This window comes from Festucalex cinctus, chromosome 16 (genome assembly GCF_051991245.1).
Source record: "Festucalex cinctus isolate MCC-2025b chromosome 16, RoL_Fcin_1.0, whole genome shotgun sequence".
Lineage (NCBI taxonomy): Eukaryota > Metazoa > Chordata > Actinopteri > Syngnathiformes > Syngnathidae > Festucalex > Festucalex cinctus.
Window position 1 is genome coordinate 12,535,062 of NC_135426.1, and position 19,795 is coordinate 12,554,856.

General features: G+C 44.7%; 2 protein-coding genes across 3 annotated transcripts in view; one reads left to right on the plus strand and one right to left on the minus strand.

Moving 5' to 3' along the window:
• The window catches only part of col4a5 (collagen, type IV, alpha 5 (Alport syndrome)), a 32,615-nt gene extending 25,351 nt beyond the window's left edge, over positions 1–7,264 (plus strand). The window contains exons 40-49 of the mRNA XM_077500512.1: positions 1,909–2,042; positions 2,116–2,188; positions 2,533–2,604; positions 2,724–2,852; positions 3,399–3,497; positions 3,567–3,779; positions 3,875–4,052; positions 4,127–4,241; positions 4,339–4,511; positions 5,817–7,264. Coding sequence (XP_077356638.1) covers positions 1,909–2,042; positions 2,116–2,188; positions 2,533–2,604; positions 2,724–2,852; positions 3,399–3,497; positions 3,567–3,779; positions 3,875–4,052; positions 4,127–4,241; positions 4,339–4,511; positions 5,817–5,898 — 1,268 coding nt within the window. The 3' untranslated portion in view covers positions 5,899–7,264. The remainder of the gene's footprint in view (positions 1–1,908; positions 2,043–2,115; positions 2,189–2,532; positions 2,605–2,723; positions 2,853–3,398; positions 3,498–3,566; positions 3,780–3,874; positions 4,053–4,126; positions 4,242–4,338; positions 4,512–5,816) is intronic.
• A 460-nt stretch (positions 7,265–7,724) lies between these two features.
• irs4b (insulin receptor substrate 4b) lies at positions 7,725–19,584 on the minus strand. Of its 2 annotated transcripts, XM_077500901.1 has the most exons (3): positions 19,515–19,584; positions 15,468–19,432; positions 7,725–10,542 (listed from the first exon to the last, which is right to left on the minus strand). In XM_077500901.1, exon 2 carries the CDS (start codon positions 19,267–19,269, stop codon positions 15,496–15,498), a length of 3,774 nt encoding a protein of 1,257 aa, XP_077357027.1. In that variant the 5' UTR covers positions 19,270–19,432; positions 19,515–19,584; the 3' UTR covers positions 7,725–10,542; positions 15,468–15,495. The 2 variants fall into 2 exon arrangements, with proteins under 2 accessions (XP_077357027.1, XP_077357026.1); XM_077500900.1 differs by having other exon boundaries at positions 15,468–19,583.
• Between the last annotated feature and the right edge of the window lie 211 nt (positions 19,585–19,795).

The window sequence follows — 19,795 nt, forward strand, 5'->3', positions numbered from 1 at the left end:
GTTCCGCTTAAAAATAATACGTGGTTTAGATTTGGGGATTTTTGTATCCCTGCACGCTGCAACAACACAATGATCACTCAGGTCATTACAAAAAACACCCACAGATGAAAATTTATGTGGAGCGTTTGTAAGAATTAAATCAATCCGAGTTGGATGATTGATCAACTGGCTTATATTAACAGAGTCACAGAAAGATTTAAATTCTTCAGAAGAAGTGTTTAACCAATCCCAATTCATGTCTCCTGCCATTAAAAGCTCATTGTAGTTTAATTTAGATAAAAGATATTTTAAAGATGATAATGTCTCCTTGGTGGCAGATGGAGGTCTATAACAACCAACAACAGTTATAGAAAGGGATTTGGCTATTACCAAATTCAAGGCCAGAAACTCCATCTGCTTAGGAATTGACTTAGACAAGACAACTAAAACATCAAATCTTGATTTAACATAGATGGCTACACCACCACCTTTTTTAGGCCTGTCAGTACCATAGACATTGTAGTCATTTATGTTGATGTCATCATCTGTGATGCGTCTTGTCAGCCACGTTTCAGAGATGATCGCAATGTCTGCATCTGTTGATCTAATCCAGATTTTGACTGTATCCATTTTAGGTAGTAAACTACGCACGTTAAGATGAACAATTTTAAGGCCAGACACTGAATTAAAATCAGAAGGAGTCTGGATACATTGCAGATCAGGTCCAGGGTTTGGTTGCACATTTCCAGATAGTAGTAAAAGTAGAACAATCATCAATCTTTGTTTCACATTACATTTTGACACAAAGTTTTTGTATGTTGAAGTAGAGCAATTCTTTTCACAAAGCGAAAGCGTGAGGTCATATAAAGCGAGAGCATTTTGGAGTTTAAGTAATTCCTTGGGTACCTCAGTCCAGCAGTTTAAGACCCAGACCAAATGAATCTGAGGTTGCTCATAAGCAACATTAGAGTCAGTGCCACCATAATAATTGTCCCGAAAACACAACACATTGTGATGGGTACTCACCCAGGGAACATTGTTGAGTCTCATGTCCCAAGTTGCCAACAAACATATTAAAATAATAAAAAACGCCATTGTCCTTCACTGCAAAGAAATATTGCAGGCTCGGGCTAGTTAGCTCAGCTCCAGGAGGGGCGTGGGCCTCCAAGCCCAGACTCCAGGGGGATGTTGCAGGCTCAAGCTCATTAGCTCGGCCTCAGGTGATGCAGCAGGCCCAAGCCTGTTAGCCAGACTCAGATAATAGCAGTATTTTTTAAACTTAAAATTAAAAAGTCCACAGTTCACTTAAAACATCCAAAGGGATTATCTATAAAAAAAAAAAAATCAACTTCAACTTATTAAAACAAATTCAGATGCAATAAAATCCATTAAAACATCTCAAATCCAGAGAGACACTGAGCAGACAATACACATGCCGCCATCTTGGTTTTGATAGTGAAATGATAGTGAACTTAAGTCATTCAGTGCCATTGACGGCTATAGACGTCAAAAATAAATTTTAACTGTTAAATAATATAACCAACTTATTATTAGGCAAAAGTTGTGCTTTGTATTTCTGTTCTGATATCTGTTTTCTGTCTAAACATCTTGTCTTTTTTTCTTTGCTTCAACCGTCAACTGCTTTTCCCGGGAATTCTGGGAAGCCTAGGTCCTGCAGGTTAGATGCTTTTGATGATTTGGGGAGAACCGACATTGAAAGGATGTCTCAATGTACTAAACTTGGGGTTGGAGAGTTTGTGTTTTTGTGGTTAAGTTGAATGCATCCCGATTCCCTACCCTTGTTTCTTAGCTCATGAACAATGATATAGCTACGATTTCACTTTGAAGCCTCAAGGAATGGAAAGCAGAATTGTGCTTTTTATAATCAACATGCCATGACATCTGACCTCTGGTCTTCTGTGTATGAAGGTGTGCCTGGCCCACAAGGCACTCGTGGGGCCCCAGGAGGTGGTGGCGTTCGAGGAGAGAAAGGTATTCCCGGTGCTGCTGGCCAGCCAGGCTTCCCTGGACAGAAAGGAGACCCTGGAGTTCCAGGATTCTCAGTAAGAATAGAAGAAATCAAATGTTAAGTACTCACTACTTGATTATATAACTGCTTTGGACCTCTCCCACCAGGGTCCGCCCGGCCCTCCCGGTGTTCCTGGCGTGAAGGGCGACATCGGTCTGCCTGGCGTTCCCGGATTCCCAGGTATCGTTTGTTCAAATGAAGAAGTGATCTTCTCCTGATTCTAAATAAATCCGTTCTTAACACATTCACTGCCAGCCCAGCAAAAATGCATTATTTGACGTTTTTTTTCCATCAATGGCAGTCAATGACTTAAGATGAAAATTGATGGATTTTTAAACATTTGCCTTAAAAAAAAAAAAAAAAAAAAAAAAAAAAAGGAAAAAAGGATGCTGCAATATAATCACAAAATATATTGGCACATTGTGTTTAACACATTCACTGCCAGCCCAGCAAAAATGCATTATTTGACGTCTTTTTCCGTCAATGGCAGTCAATGAGTTAATAAGTGTTTGTATCTTAACCAGGACCAAAAGGAGACTCAGGACTTCCTGGTGGCTCTGGCCTTCCTGGTGACCCTGGAGATCTTGGGCCGCCAGGTGAGTATATTTAAGACTGTCTTACAATGAAAGGCTAAATCCTCAATTTTATGGTAGTATGTAGTCCACGACAGGTTTGGAGGCATCTTTTAACAATGCTTAATCCTTTTTTGTTCCAGGCCCTCCTGGTGACCCTGGTGTTTCTTTGCCCCCCATTGTGGTTAAGGGAGACCGTGGACCCCCTGGTCCTCTGGGCCTGCCAGGTGCTGGTGGACCGGGGGGCTCCCCTGGACGTGAAGGGCTCCCGGGTTAGTTGAGACTTAATTTGCAGCTTCTTCTAAATTGACTCATTCAACTCTCAGCCATTTTCACTGAAGCAAACCCCCTTCGCACCCGGCTGCTGTACTGGATTTTGACTGATTTTGCAAGGTCCACAGGATATTTGGTTCTATTGCTATAAAAACATCAAACCTACCAAAAGAAAGATTAAAGTCTCTTCTTTCAGGGGAAAAAAGTACATTTGCATCTGTGTCCGTTTTGCAGCAATTAACAATAGAATATAGCTACATTTCATCATTATTCACAAACCTGTTGAAAACTGGCAAAAAGAGCTTGTTGCAACATGGCCCTGGCTGATCTCTTATACTCTGCTGCCAACTGCTGGCCTCTTCATGTCAGAAGCTGCATCGAAGCCTTCTGTAACCTTTAACAAAGAAAAAAACAAACATAAAAACGTATAAATACATTTTGGGCGGTGCAGGACAAAGCATTAAAAAAAAAAAAAGTATTTCTACATTTTTGTGTTTGAATGAGTTAAAAAGCAATGCCATGATGTTTTTCACTCCGCTTTTCAGGTCAGCCAGGTGACTCAGGGGATCCTGGTCCAGATGGTCCCCCTGGATTCAGCGGCCCCCCTGGAAGGAAGGGAGACAACGGGCCTGCTGGTCAGCCTGGTGAGTATAATACAACTGGAAGACTTTGTTGTTATCGAATAGCGTTGCAAAGATGTCATCTGATCGCAGGTCAGCGTGGCTATCCCGGTCCTCCCGGTTCTGACGGTCCACAGGGTCCTCCCGGTAATCCAGGCTCGGGCTTGGCAGACCACGGCTTCCTCATCACCCGACACAGCCAGATCCAGGAAGTGCCACTCTGTCCGGTTGGAACCAATCTCATATATGATGGCTACTCCTTGCTGTACGTGCAGGGCAACGAGAGGGCGCACGGGCAAGACCTCGGTAAAAAATAATAATAATAATAATAATAATAATAATTGGACTGCAGATCTTTTAAAACATGTTCGACATGACTGATCATCTGCGGTGTACTTCAGGAACGGCGGGCAGCTGTTTGCGCCGCTTCAGCACAATGCCCTTCATGTTCTGCAACATCAACAACGTGTGCAACTTCGCCTCCCGTAACGACTATTCCTACTGGCTGTCCACGCCCGAACCCATGCCCATGTCAATGGCCCCCATCACCGGCGAGAGCATCAAGCCTTTTATCAGCCGGTAGGACACGGATGGAAAGAACAAGATTGAGGCGAGGAGCACAATGCTCAGTTTGTGTATTTGTATAAATCTAGATGCTCAGTATGTGAAGCTCCCGCTATGGTGATCGCGGTCCACAGCCAAACCATCCAGATTCCCAGCTGCCCTTCCAACTGGGAGGCTCTGTGGATAGGTTACTCCTTCATGATGGTGGGACATTTGTGCAAATTATAAATCACACAACATGTTAGGGATAGTTTTGAGTGAAATTTCAGGATTAACGTGTCTTCCGTCTTTCCTTCTGCAGCACACCAGTGCCGGCGCCGAAGGCTCTGGCCAGGCCCTGGCCTCTCCTGGATCGTGTCTGGAGGAGTTCCGCAGCGCTCCCTTCATCGAGTGCCACGGCAGGGGGACGTGCAACTACTACGGCAACTCCTACAGCTTCTGGTTGGCCACAGTGGACGAAGGCGAGATGTTCAGGTTAGTGTTAATTTTGTCAACGAAAACTGAACAAAAAAATTTCATCAACACACATTTTTCACCGGACTAAAACTAGACTAGACTAAAACCCTCATTAATAAACAATAACTGGGACTAAATCAGTATGCATTTTTGTCGACGAATAAAGACGAGACGAAAATGCACTTCACTTAATAAAAACTGGACTAAAATCTATGGACATTTTAGTTCATGAAAAAAAATGAGATGAAAATGATATGATTAGGGATGCACGATATTGCTATTTCCAACCGATAGGGATGTCACGGTAAGTAATATCGTGATATCGCGATATTAAAAGTGCCACAATATCGTCGTCGTCATGTTTCCATTTGTACAGTTCTAGCACCCTCTAGTGGCTAGTTTATTAGTGCAATTTAGTTTTCATTAGGGATGTTTTGACCTATGTTTAAAATCTATGCTAACTGTCAGATGAAGGGTCACCTAATTTGCTTGTGAAGCGATCAATGTGTGCTTGCATTACCAAGTAAGTGCCTCAATATTGTTTTTCGAGATTGGAGGTGGTTTATTTGCATTGCTGTTATGTACAAAAGCACAATATTGTGCTTTTTTTTTTTTTTTAGTATGAGCTCTCTTTTTTACAATATTGTGATCTTTTTTAAATATTGCCAACCCCCCCCACAATATTGTTCTAATTATCGTATCGTGACCTTCATATCGTGATATAGAAGTGCTGATGTCGATAACCGATAAGTAAACCGATAATTGTTTGCAAAATTAACTTGAATACAAATATATTTGAGTCCTACTATAAGTCTAACAAATACATTGAAACATTATATAAACTTTGCACAATGTTTCAATGTATGTAAAGCACCATGAAGCTGAATTTTATTGATATGAGCCGCAACCACAACAGATGAACCAATGTGGCATGTCTATAATTATTGCTGGATTTCTTTATTATGTGGTTTATCTGTATGAAATCAAATTGCCGATAATTGCCGATAATTATCGGCCACTGATATTATCGTGCACCACTAGGTATGATTTTGTAAAACACCGGTTACCGGATTGACTAGCGATTATTAAATATTATAAATGGTTCCTGGTGAAAATGTATTCTATGTTTGGTTTTCATAGTGTCCCGTTTTTTTAATTTTGAAAATCACAAAACAAATCACTAAACAGGCTAATGGGAAATTACGTAAGTTAAATCTAAATCTTCAGACACACACTAAGCAGCGACACATACAAGCAAGGCGTTTTGTTTTCATTTGAAGCCGGCATTCACCTTGACCTTGACCTTGACCTCTGCCCTCACAGCAAGCCCCAGTCGGAGACCTTGAAGGCGGGCAACCTGCGGACACGCGTCAGCCGCTGCGTGGTCTGCATGAAGAGGACGTAACGGCGCACAGCAACCATCACGCCACCTGCATCTGAGATGGGGATAATTAGCGGAGACAGCTGATTGGACGAAGGGGAGGGGTCACACGGGTTTAAAAGGTGACGATGGTGCGTGGCGGCCACTGGTGGAATTCCATTGGTGCATTTTCTTCAAGTAAAAACAATGGTGCTACTGTGCAACACAGCTTAAGAAAAAAACTGACGTAAAGAATTTTTTTTTGCTTTGTTCCTAAGAAGTACCTCAAAACAAACGCAGAAAAAAATTATCCACAAAATGGTGCCATGATGAATGTGTGATAGCAAACATACATTTTTCACCCCGCTAAAAAACAAAACAAAAACAAAAAAACAAAGTCACTTTTAATGTGACCCAGGTGTTCTTCCATTTCTACACGTACTTTTTCTTGTTTTCTTTTCTTCTCGATGAGGAGGGTGCGAATGAAGCTCTCCGCGGTAACCAAACAGGCACTTTGACTTCGGGACATCCAAGATGCGAGATGCACTGACAAGGAGCTTTCCTTTGTGAGACTGACTGGCTTTTTTTTTTTTTGACCACTTGATGTCTTCCTCTTTCCTTCTTATTTCTACGTCCATTGTGACGCGTGGTGGTACTAACCCTTCTGCAAAGCCGCCTGCTAACTCTGCTTTCTTTCTTTTGTAAGTAATGAAATGTGTATATTGTGTAAAACACCTTTTATTATTAGCGTATTAGGTCTTGAATTGGTAACGAGCATTTTTGCAGGTTTAGTTCGCTTACACTCACTCACGCAAACACATATTGTACAAAGTAAGGCTTTTATGAATGAAAAAAGTATTTTATATATATATAATAAATATATATTTCTAAAGAAAAAACAAAAAGAGGTTACTTGGTAGTGGGTGTTTTAAGGTCATGCATTTCGCCAAAAAACAAACTACTGAGCACAGTCAAAGCCATTTTCCCTGCGACAAGTGTGTATGATATTAAAATCACTTCAACTTTTTGTATTCAATTTGTAGAATTAAAAAATCTGAATTGAGGGGATTTGTTTTGAGATTGTCTGATGATCGGGGGAAAAGTGTCACAAGATTTGAATTAAATTTTCGCTTCTTGTTACGAAAACCATGTTGTGTGTTTTTTTTTTTTTTTTAAACATTTCCAGGTGTTGGGCTTTTGCTGTAAAAATAAGAGCGCCTGAGTTCTTGCACCAAAAACCTCCAAATTTCGCACTCAATTCGACAATTTAAGATGTAGGAGGCCTTTTCCTGTGACTTTTTTTTTCTTCTCAAGCTGGGGTGCTTTTCAAATGTATTATTTTTATTTTGTTTGTGTTATGGTATTCCGAAGTTGTTATAAGCGAAAGACTGAAATAAACACAATGACCAAACTTTTGTCCTCTGAAACGTGATCATTTCCCTCATCTGGCTCAAAGTTTTTAATCAACAGACAAGTAACTCTGTGAGCAGCAGGTGGCAGCATTACTGCACTGTAGCTTATCACTTCAGAGATCACCACTTTCACTTATTGGATTATTTGTTGACATGAAAGAATAATTACAAATTTCTGATCTATTTTTTTTTAATTAATTAAAAAAAAAGAAAAAAAAAAAAAAAAGACTGCTCTCAGCTGAGTCTCACATGACCAAAGTGCACTTTGGATTGTTTTGACAGTTGAACTTTGGGACCCTGGGGCAGGTCACCTGGGCTGGATAAACAGGCCGCGATTGTCGAGAACCTTGGGTTAAAAAAAATAAAATAAAAAAAATTAAGATTCATTCGCTTACAAAGTTATTATTCGTGAAGTTCACGCAGCGAGCGAACAGAAGAATAATCTCACGTAAACACAAGTGCAGAACATGAACATTTTTATTGCAATAGCTCTATGGAAAGCAAAGGTTTGAACAATATAAACATTATGCTGACGCTCAAATGGCCTCTGGGAACCACCGAACACATTCCCCCATGAGACAGCAAAGAAAATGGAAGAATGACAGCATAAGAAAAAAAAAAAGCCACAAATTCTCCTTATTTACAGGAGACAAATGTGAGGTGTATTTTTCGAAACAGAGGACATACGAAGGAGACACGCCTCCCCGCTATTGAACTCTTTTCTGTAAGGCTAACGAACGAACAGTATTCAAGTGGGAACAGAACACAGGTAGCAGGTACGCCTCTGAATAGAGGCCCACTAATCAACCTGAACTACACAGCAGCAAATAAACTGTAATATAGTTACAAAAAATAAACACTTTAATACAAATAACTGCAAAATGCTGCAAAAAAAAACAAAAACAAAACAGGCAGCATGTATCGCTTTGTTTGCAGGTTGCCTCGATACCACACATTTAAAAAAAAAATAAAAAATAGCAACACTCTTCTGGTGTCAGATAAAATACAAATAAAGGAAAATAGCAAAACAATGCTTGCATAAGAATGCAGATAAATGGGAAGTCGACCCAAAAATTTCCGTTACAAAATGTTCTATGCAGTGGGAGCCCCACTTGTCTGAACACAGCATTCTGATTAATAATGTGTTTGTGGAATATGAATACAGTCTATCCAGCTCTTTTTATTTATCTGAGGGGTCGAGTGAAAAAGACATCAGAGCTGCTCGAGCAATCACGGCTCACCTGTTTTGTGAAGGTAACCTATGATTGGTTGAGCAACTGTGATGTCATTTTCAATCCCCGAGATAGATAGAAATGGCTGCTTAATTAAAACCCTTAGGCATTATTGTGACCGGTTTTCGGCTTTTTGATCGTTCTGACCATGTCATTTCAAAATAAGATACTGCCCAGGGGCAAAGGCAATATTAATCCGAATGGCATGTTTAGACAAGTGGGGGCTGATACAACAAATTTTCAAGAAACTGAGGTTGACTTCCCCTTTTTAAGTCCTCTCTGACTATACGAGGCTCAGTTCTTTTTCCAGCCATTTCTGAACACGAGGACACTTGTGAGGTGGATGTTTGTTCGAGCCAATCTGAGCCGGCCCAGTTTGAAATACTGTCATGTGATAAACCGTTTAAATAAAAATAAATAAGGGTGCCTATTAAATGAAAACAAAATGGCACTCTTGCTCGATTTAAAAAAAAAAAAAAAAAAAAAAAAAAGAGAGAGAGAGAGAAGGACCATATACATGTACAGAAAGCGCATCTCCAAAGTGGACTTTGGAACTGACTTCTCGAACCAGCCACGTGGGCGAAAAACTCAAATCGGTGCCGCCAAGATGACCTTGTTGTGTGTCCCCTCACACATACACACAAAATACGAGCGACGGAGAAAAGAGAAGCAAAAAAAAAAAAAAAAAACTCAGTCGTGTTGCATTGGAGCGCACATCTCCGCTGTGGGAACAGGTGGGAGAGCGGCGGGTAACGCTAAATACGGACGCCGGTGTGCACTTCCGTGCGAGAGCGAGCGGAGGGAGCGGCGAGTTCTGACTGGCACAGCGTGTGATGTGTGTGCGTGCGTGTATATCATAGTTACTCAGGTTACTTGAAACGTCTTTACGTCTCCCGGAAGCATGTGTTGTGTGCGCGCATCGCGCTGCTGAGAAAGATTTGTCGGGCAGGGGCAAAGTTGGGGCGGCTCGGGGGGCGTCTACCCTGGGCTGCATGAGTAGTGTGTGTGCATTCCTTGAGAGGCACTGTACCGTGCATCACATGAGGTAAAACGGAGAATGCTATTTAAAAAAAAACAAAAAAAATGAAAGAAAAACAACGCATCAGTCATTTGCTGAACGTGCGCTAATTCCTCCTTATCCGAGGAGCTAAGAAATGTACCGGAACTGTTTGAACCTCAAATAAATATGTGCAAGTGTACGAAAGGAAATTTTTCTTCCTGTTTCGGACCAGGAAGCCATTCTAGGTCAAGTGAACAAGCGCATCCAAAGAGGACCAAAAAAATAGATATACTGTATATATATATATATATATACACACACATTCTCTACAACAACTTTGTCCACGAGATAATAACTGTACGGTACCATAGCGAGGTTGGATGGGTCAAAACTAGGGATGCTCCATAACACTGAAACCAGTACAAGTATTCAATCTTGAGTACCCACTGATACCAGGTACCGATACCACTAGTAATTGCAATACATTCAATTTCAATAAACAAACTTGGATATATTGGAATTTGGAAGGGGTGTTGTACTTTCATAATCAACAAAAATTCCTCATGAGAGTTAATGAGTGGGGGAAAAAAAAAAAAAAAAGTGCCATTCTAGCCGGATGATCCCTTTAAAGTATCGGTGGCTGGTATCACCATTCTTTACAGACACCAGATATTACAATACCTGGCAGATCCTAGTCAAAACAAAGAAAAGAATAAACAATAAGAAAAAAAATGAAGATTGTATAAAGACTGCACTGTAATGCGTCCCTTTTTAATACCGTATGAGGAAGTTGAACCGTCTGCTAACAACATTGTGCATTGAGCACGAGGCTGCTTTCTGTATTACACGACGCGGTGAGCAGCAAACACTGGCGCTTAACCAGAGACCAAAGTTAAAGAACTTTAAAAAAAAAAAAAAAAAAAAAGACTGAAGAATTGCATATAAAACAAGAAACATAAAATGTGAGACAGTTCAAATGAATGAAAAATATGCAAGCCTTTTTCTGTCGTCTTCTGCAAGGTCATCGCCTCCGCCGTTGCACAACCTGTGAGGACACAAAAACAAGGTTAGCCATGTCACTTGAGAAAGAATATTTGAATTCAACACAAAAAAAATATGTATATATTGTAGGGGTGTGAATTTCCTAGTACCTGACGATTCGATTCGTATCACGATTCACAGGTCACGATTCGATTCGATACCGATTAATCCCGATACGAATTTATAAGTCGATTGTTGCGATTTTTTTCATTCAAATTTAGAAAATACTAATCAGTAAGCTTGTAGAGTGTAAGATTTATATGAAAATGTATTATTTATCTGAAATTTCAGTCTTATAGAGGTTGTAATCTGTTTCATGTTTGAACAGCATTAAAATAAAATATTAAGGCTTAATGTTCCGTTCATATAACATTCTTCCATGCTCAAGGTGTGAATCCTAAAAAAAATAAAAAAATTAAAAAAAAATAACAAATAAAAAATAATAATAAAATAAAAAATAAAAAATAAAAAATAAAAAATCGATTCTGCCGATTATTGAATCGATTCGAGAATCGCGCGATGTAGTATCGCGATATATCGCCGAATCGATTTTTTTTAACACCCCTAATATATTGTAAAGTTGTATTTTTTTTCAAAATTTTAACGTCAAAATATTTTTACTGTTGATGTCCTAAAGCAAGTTTCATGTTTAGCAACACATTTTTTGAAGATTATCGCAATTTTAAACTTCCTTTAGCTATTTTACTGCCACGTTATCAAAAAATAAATCAAATAAAAAATCCCCACAGTGCCAGCCAATTTTGAGCATTTTAACTCAAAAGATGCATTTTCTCCACAACAGTGACTTTGACACTAACATTGTTTGCTTAGTGATGCTCTTGTGAATGGGGTATATGCCACGGAAGAGGCGGGACTGCTTTCGCACAAGAGTTTGTTTCCGGTTCCTGTTGTGAAGTAATTAGCCCCGTCCCAGTACAAACACGACACGACCTTAAACACCTGAACGTGCAATGAATTATCTGAGAAGCACAACGGTGCCATTGTTTTGGCCATGACAAATCTCAAAAAGCTTAGAATCAGGCTTTCTCATACAATTTCAGGATAAACCACTACACTATACGGTTGGACATTCTAATGTTCAAAGGTCAAATTAAGTTCACCTGGAAAGGTTACAGGGTCATTCTGAAATTTAACCAGGAAGCACAACACCTTGAACTTTTTGTGAGTCATGTACATCTTTGGTAAATGAGTGAATGTGGCCGACGGACTTTGGCTCGTGCCGTGGTGGCCCCGTATGACCCCGGCAATGGCGGCCACGCAGCTGGGTTATTCCACTGAAAGCGAGGCTTTTGTGCGACAACAATGCGAGCGGGACGCCACAATACGGACACTTTGACAGGTGGCACTGCTGGAATGCCGGCAAGCACGGTAGGCCGGACTCGCAGGGCCTCAGCAGAGCGCAAGTAAATGCGAAATGCAAACTGTGTGGTGGACGATGGAGAGCGAGCTGTGCTGGGATGATGAGCGTGAACGTAACATGCCAAGCTGACAGCTTGGACCACCGCAGTTTCCTAATTCCCGAATCTCGACAAAACAAAAGGACCAATTAGAGGCTTGTTGTTCTGACATTTCCAAAATGAGTCCGAAAGTTACGGTGCATGTCACCAAAACAACACTTCCTTTTTCCTTTAAAATGATTTCATATAGAGTCCGGTGGGACTATTTTGGATAATTTTATACGGGAATGGGAAAAAATGTGTCTTATTGATGGGATTTTATGATACATATCTTATTACTTAATTGCGACTATTGTTGACTGATTAGTTGACTAGCAAAAATATTTTGTGCCAGCCCCAATAAATTGTATACTGTACATATACACATATATACAGCATATCCATCCATCCATCCATCCATTTTCTTGACCGCTTATTCCTCACAAGGGTCGCGGGGGCTGCTGGCGCCTATCTCAGCTGGCTCTGGGCAGTAGGCGGGGGACACCCTGGACTGGTTGCCAACCAATCGCAGGGCACACAGAGACGAACAACCATCCACACTCACACGCACACCTAGGGACAATTCGGAGGGCCCAATTAACCTGCCATGCATGTCTTTGGCATGTGGGAGGAGACCGGAGTACCCGGAGAAGACCCACGCGGGCACGGGGAGAACATGCAAACTCCACCCAGGAAGGTCCGAGCCTGGACTCGAACCGGAGACCTCAGAACTGGGAAGCGGACGTGCTAACCACTCGACTACCGTGCCGCCCTATACAACATATGATCTGTGCAATTAATCAAAATTCAAATTACAATTATTACACTCCACAATTACAAAATTGGCATAATCGTGAAAAACAATAAAAGATTAATACTAATTTTGAGTTGATAAAATGTATATATTGTACCATTTTATTTTAAAATAACTAATTTAATAAATATTGTTGGTCCAAAACAAACTTAATTATAATTATCGTGTTTCATAGAAATATAAATGGTCTTAATATTTTTTACAATTAAACATTTTCTTGTTTTGTAAAATAGTAATAATAATAATAATTAAATACTAAAAAATAAAAATAATAAAATATTTAAAAAAATACTTAATAAAAAAACAAACAAACAAACAAAAAAAAACATATCATCCTAATAGTGATATGAGTACCTTACTGGTACTCTAGCACCCCTACGCACCTGCCCGGTGCCTCAGGTCAGCAGACCAGACTCAATTGGAGGTACAGAGGGCTAAGCTATTGCCGGTCCCTCCCTTTGGAACGACCTCCCATTAAATATTAGGCAATCCCCCTCTTTATCCTCTTTTAAAACACATCTGTATTCTTTGGCTTTTGGTGCACCATGAGACTTGTTTTTAGTGTTTTGTGGTGTGTATGAATTTGATGTTTAATTTTCTTATTTATCTATACATGTATTTATTTATTTATTCGCTCGCCTACTTCTTATTAATTCACTTCAAAATGTTTGCTTTGTTCTTGTTCTGTTACCTTATTCTTTACTGCACAACCATTTCATGTACAGCACTTTGTATACAGCAATGCCTGTTCTTAAAGCGCTTTATAAATAAAGTTGAGTTGAATTACCAAATTAATCGTGATTATTTTCTTCATAATCGAGCAGTCCCGATACAGCATAAACACAAACTTACACGCACTGTATATTATGCCAGCCAGATAATTCTAACGTGTATGAGCCCCTTGAGAGAACCCCGAGTGGAAATGGGGGTCTTGTTACAAGCACGCCCATAAATTCACATCAACCTGGAAATAGATGTGTAAATATAGAAGGCCGCTGGCCGGATAGATGGCAATGTGAGAGCAAAAAGGGCAGCCTCGTTCAACTTTCTCTCACATCTCTCTTGACCTCGTCGACACCTCCTGCCCACCGCAAACCACTGCGCACTCCGGCTCACCCTTTCCCACCTCGTATCCACTCCACCGAAGAAAAGGGCAGCTTCCCACTGCTGTCATGGCATTCCGGAAGCAGCACCCCGACACCCCGGTGTAAACGGATCAGGTGTGCTGCCATCACATCCATGCCACAGCTGAAAGGAAGCGCATTCCTGAGCGATGACGCCTTTCCTCCCGTCCCTGCTGCGTTGCCATGACACGCCGCCGCAATTATGACATCAAAGCGTCGGCGGTCGTGACTCGGCATGCACGCTGTGACGGGGTGCTGAGCGCGCGCTGATAAACACACGAGTCAGTCGGTGCGCCAACAATCCTGACTCATGTCCAAATTGCACGTTTGCTGAGGAAGTAAACTTAACCAGAGGAGGAAGGAGACGACGACGCAAATGCAACCTCATCTCATCGCACACCAGACTGTGTACAATAGGACTGGGGAAAAAAAAAGTTGACGAAGTCAGATGAGTCGACTTTGAAAATAGGCCGACTAAGATTTTCTGCCTCAAAACTCCGCCAGACCCATGTTAAGGACATGCGTGTTTTATACACTGACTTTTATGCAGACGCACAGTATTGCCGAGGCAGCTGTAATGTTATTTGTCTGCTGAAAAATGCTCACTGACTTAGTACTGACTAGTGTATTTTTATTTATTTTTAAAGGCAGCACATTGAACTTCCCAAACACACAGGAAAGGAAGTTCTGAACATCATAAAAAGCATTTGAGCTGTAATTATTTCCCCCCCCCCAAAAAAAAGAGAGGAATAGGAAGTTATTGACCTTCTAGTAGCTAACAGCTAGCTCTACCTTTGTTTACTCACGTAATCGCTAGCGTGCTAATGCTAATTGTTATTGCTAACTTTGTTGGTGTTTAACAACGCATATCATGGCTGCTACGTCAAAAACGTGCCCATTTTGGTCATTGTTTACATTTTTATTTTTTGGGATGAAACCAAGTGCAAACTTAGTAGATATTTACCCAAAAAAATAAAAAATAAAATAAATAAATAAATAAATAAAAAAAGAGGGGGGGATTAATTGATGGGATAATCGCAGGCTTTCCCCCAGCGTTTTATGAGCCCGGCGGCCCACCCACCAGGCTTTCAAGTTTTAATTTTCCCATATGTGCCAGACATGCATCACATTTTAGCCAATCAGGGGAGACCTTGAGTGTTGCCAGGTCTCACCTGATGCCAACAGGTAATAATTCAATGTCATTTTTTTGGGGGCCTTATGTTGCATAGAAAACGATAAAGAGCACACACACGCAAGAGAGGTAGGGTCCAGATGCTTTAAAAAATATCAACGATTCTCTGTTCTTGAAAAGGCTAAGCACTTTGAAGAGCCAAAATAGAGTAACTACATCTGGAGGAATAGCAAGTTGATCAAATGTAACTAATAATAGCACAGAACACAAAGGGTTATTTTAGACTTGTAAAGAGGGGAAAAAAAAAATATATTCCTACTCCCACATTTCAAATTGTCTTCCTTTTACACACACAAGGAATATTCACATTTGACAAACAGGCACACGCACACACATACTCACCATTGGTTGCCATGGAGATGCCATCTGATTAGTCCCTGTCCTCTGGCACTGCGGATGGCTCGCTGACACCCGTCGACGAGGTTTCGTCCACGCACCCTCCGTCATCTCCCACCTCCAAGGCGATGTAGTTGAGGCCATTTTGGTATCCCACAGACATGTTGCTTTCGTACATTCTGTCGGTCGTGGTGGTGGTGGTGGTGGAGGACGCAGAGGTGCTGGTTGCTGTGACCGGGTCTGATGTGGCGAGCCGTGCTTGGTCAGCTGGCGGGTCCCCGCGGCTTTCCACTGACATCCACACGCTGTCGAAGGATGCCCAGTCTGCGCATCTGGAGGCCTGGCCTTCCGCTTCGTTTGAGGTCACGGGGTCCGCCGGCGTCGGGTGGGCGGCGGAGGACGCCCCCCCTGAGGGTGTTGAAATCGAGGAGGAGGTGGAGGAAAAGGTTTCCGAGCTGTGTCTCCGCCTGCCTTGAGGGTCGGCCCGGACGACCTTCGGCTCCACGGGGTGCGCTGGTGCCCTTGCTGGGCTCCTTGGAGGCAACATGGGGGGTATGGGGGAGGAGGCACCGAGACCATAGCATCCCTCCATCATGCAGAGATGCTGCAGCATGTCAGTAGTGGGGCTCGTTTGAGTCCGTTCACCCTTCGTGCTGTACGTCATGTCAGTGTAGTTGTCGCCTGTTGACCTCCAGTGACCTCCAGCATGGACCCCGGCGGAGGGCAGTGCGCCAGGAATGCTAGCCAAGGGTCGGATATAGCTGGGTGGGTTCCAGGGGGCCACAAGGCTGGGTCTAGGTGACTGGCTCTTACCCAGACATCCATCGCCATCTTGATGCTCACGACCCGCCTCCATGCTCATGTAGTCCTGACTGGTTTGGGGTAAGGGGGGGGTTCGACGGCGGATGGGGGATTCATCTTTGTTGGGAGGAGGGTAGGCAGGGGCCTGCTGTTGGCGTGGGTAATGATCACCAAAGTCGATGTTGATATACTCTCCGGGACTTGGGGGCCTTCCGGTTGAAGACCCGGCCCCCGCCGTTGACGAGGTGGCGGCTTCGCCCACTCGCAGAAGACCGTGGAAACTCCTCCTGCCTAAAGGGAGGCGGTTGGGTCTCGCGACGCGCCGGTCAGCCATCGCCGCTGTCGTGTGGTGAGCACCATAAGGCGGGGGCGGGTGCGAGGGTGTGGAGGTGCAACCGCCACTGACGCTTCTCCTCTCAGGTGCGGAAGAAGAAGCCGCAGCAGGTGATGAATGGACTGGTTTGGGGAACGAAGCCATTGGGACATAGTAGTCGCCCTCCTTCTCATCACTCTCTCTGTTGGGGGCCTTGTAGGAGCGAGGGAGGGAGCAATAAGGGCTGAATAAGGGCCTCCAGGGGCCTTCGGCGCCGGCGCTGCTGTCATCCAGCTTGTGCGCCCTGTTGCTGCTGCACGACATGTCCATGTACGCCGCATTCACAGGTCTCTCGGCGACGCCGTCACTCCCGCTCCCACCTGCTGCGCTGGAGCCGCCGCGGGGGCTGAGGGAGGCCTGCACCGGGGAGGGAGAGCCGGCCCTGCATCCTGGGAGCATCATCATGTAGCCGTGGGCATCGGTGGACGACTGCGCCTGGGACTTGGCCGAGCGGGGGCCTGAGGTTGGACTCTGGAACTGGGAAGCGGGATGAAAGCCGGGATGCATGGGCATGTAGTCAGGAGGCGTGTCCCTCGGGGACGGGGCCACGCCGCACATCATGGGCACGTAGCCGCTATCTTCCTTGGTGGAGGACAGCAGGGGATGCAAGGTGGAGGGCCGGCTCTGCTGGCTGTAATCGGAGGAGGTGCCGCCAAAGGCGTCGGCCCCTTCGTCTAACGGAAAATTGGTTTGAGTCATTTTTTGATAGACGGCTACTCCGGGCCCACCGCTTCTCCTCCTCCTTTGCGACGACGAAAAAAAGCGCTCATCCTCGGTCGTCGACGTGCTCTCATCTCGCGGCGTGTTGGTGCCGCTTGCGTTGCCGGTGCCAAACACATCCCTGTTGAAGCCCACGGCCATGTAGTCACTCAGGCAGTTCTCCTCTCTGATTGGCGGGGTGTTGCCCAGGGAATCGGGGGTGTTACTGCGCACCCGGAAGTACCTGAAATCGCCGGGACTGGATCCGTACTCGTCGGAAGAGTTGAAGCCGCCGTCGGATGGAGAGCCGCATATCGAAGCGCTGGATGGGCGGGTGAGGGTGTCCGAGACGGACCCGTGGCCGCTGCTGGAGGACACGCTGACCGGGCTGGTGGTGAAAGGGTGCGATACTGGGAGGGAGGCGGAGCGGGCGTGGTAGGTCGAGGCTGACGACCCCGGGACGGCCCGCACATGACGCCCGCCTCCGGTGCTCGTGCCGGCGTTTCCCGTCGCCGCGCCGCCACTCCCGGCCAGGTCCCCCTCGGTGCGGCCCAGATGAGGGCGCCCGGAGTTCAGGTGGACCAGGCTTCCTGTGGTGGACCTAAACAGCCGGCTCATGGTCCCCTCGCCCTCGCTGGATGTGCGGAAGCGGTAACCGCTGGCACCGGAGCTCTTGCTGGACGGCGGCGTTCCCACAACCGACTCCATCCTGGAGCGCCGCTGCAGGCCCGTCTGGCTCGGCGGGAGGTTGCTCAGGTGGCGGTGCGTGGTGACAAATGGCATGGAGTTGGAGCCCGACGACTGGCTCTTACTCCTGGGCCTGACCTCCACATATGCCTTCAGGGCCTTCATGGTATTCAAAAGGGTCTCATGCATTTTCTGGGCCACAACAGAGTCATCCACCTGCATCCATATTTCCCCCGGCCCAATCGACGAGAAGCGACCCACCTCGATGAAAAAGAAGCTATCAGAGTTTCCGCAGCGCCTGATGTTCATCAGGTGCTGGTTCACGCAGGGGATATCAGAGTTCAACTTGATCAGGTGAAGGGTTTTTGATGAGAGGCATAAACGATACAAGCCTGTGAGGTTTTTCGTTTGACCGAGTCCTTTGGGTTTGACATTCACATGCCACACCTCCTTGAAAACAGTGCCAGGGGTGACCGTACCATATCCATCATCGAGATCGTCCGTAATCAAATGCCCCTTTCGGCCTTCGTTCATCAACTCACTGATAGCCACGTACCAGTCCTCCTGGTCCTGTTCGTTTTCCGCCACAATTGCAAAGTATTCATCCTTAGTGTAAAGAGCAATGAGGTGTTTGTTTTTAGAGTCTGCCCTCTTGTTAACAGTGAAGCACTGGTAGAGGTAAATCACCCTCTTCGGTGATGATGGGCCCATGGGTCCGGTTCCCCCACGCAAGCTGCTCCGGAATTTCTTCTCATTGTCGTAGTACTCCAAACGGCTGGGGCCCAGGTGGCTGGAGGCGCGCAGCACGAAGAAGCGCTTATGTCCGTGCTTTTGCTTGCGCAGATAGCCACACTTTCGAATGTCGTCCACTGCGTCCGTTGGGTTTGACAAGCCGCTAGCCTCATACACAAGGCCGCCGCCGCTGCTGCTGCTGCTGGCGGTTGCCCCGTGCTCCACCGGGGACGACGACTTTCTGCCCGCGGACTCGGCGACATCCGCGGAGAGGTGGTGAAGAGGATGATGATGCGATGCCAGGTCATAGTGATACGACTCAAGGTGGTGGTGGTAGGAGGGCGGCAACTGATGGGAACGAAAGCCGCCGCCGCTGCTGTTAATTAACGGGGAAGGGGGTTCCCTGACCGAGCCGTCTACGTTTGCGTCGGCAGATTTGGACCCCGCGTTCTTCTGCTGCGCCTCCAGCATCAACTTCGCTGCCTTGCCTTCCTGATAATTTGTTAAATTTGCCATCGGAGAACGCACTCAAAGGTCACTTACTTGCAAGCTAATCCAATTGGACCACTACCCCATTCTTGTGTCGAGCTCCGAGTCCGGCTAGGCCAGCTAATTCACGGCTCAGATTTGCACTATTCGCCGAGTGGCGGGATTTTATTTCCTCCTCCTCCTTTCTTTCCTGTCAAAAAAAAGTGTCTCTCCGATCTCGTGCCAGCAAACAGCAATTGCACTTCGGTCTTGTTTTAAGAACTGAAGCCTACCGTGTGCAGCATGGCCACGTTCAATCGTGTTTCTCGTGCTAAGTTGTTAGCAACTCGTTCTCTCTTCACCGCCTGTACACAAGTCTACGGGCCACAGCACAAACAACACGTGACCAAATTCGTCACGCGGAGTAGGATGGCTCAAAGCGCCCGAGGCGGTATTTGATTGGCCAACTATTGTGAGTGACAAACACTGACAGGCGTCTCGGCCAATTGTTAAAAGGACAGTACGGCTTGCGTCAATGGCTTTGACCAATCACAGACGACGAAAGGCGTACACT

Excerpts from the sequence above, each read along its gene's own strand:
- irs4b (XM_077500901.1), bottom strand. The coding sequence starts at position 19,269 with ATGGCAAATTTAACAAATTATCAGGAAGGCAAGGCAGCGAAGTTGATG.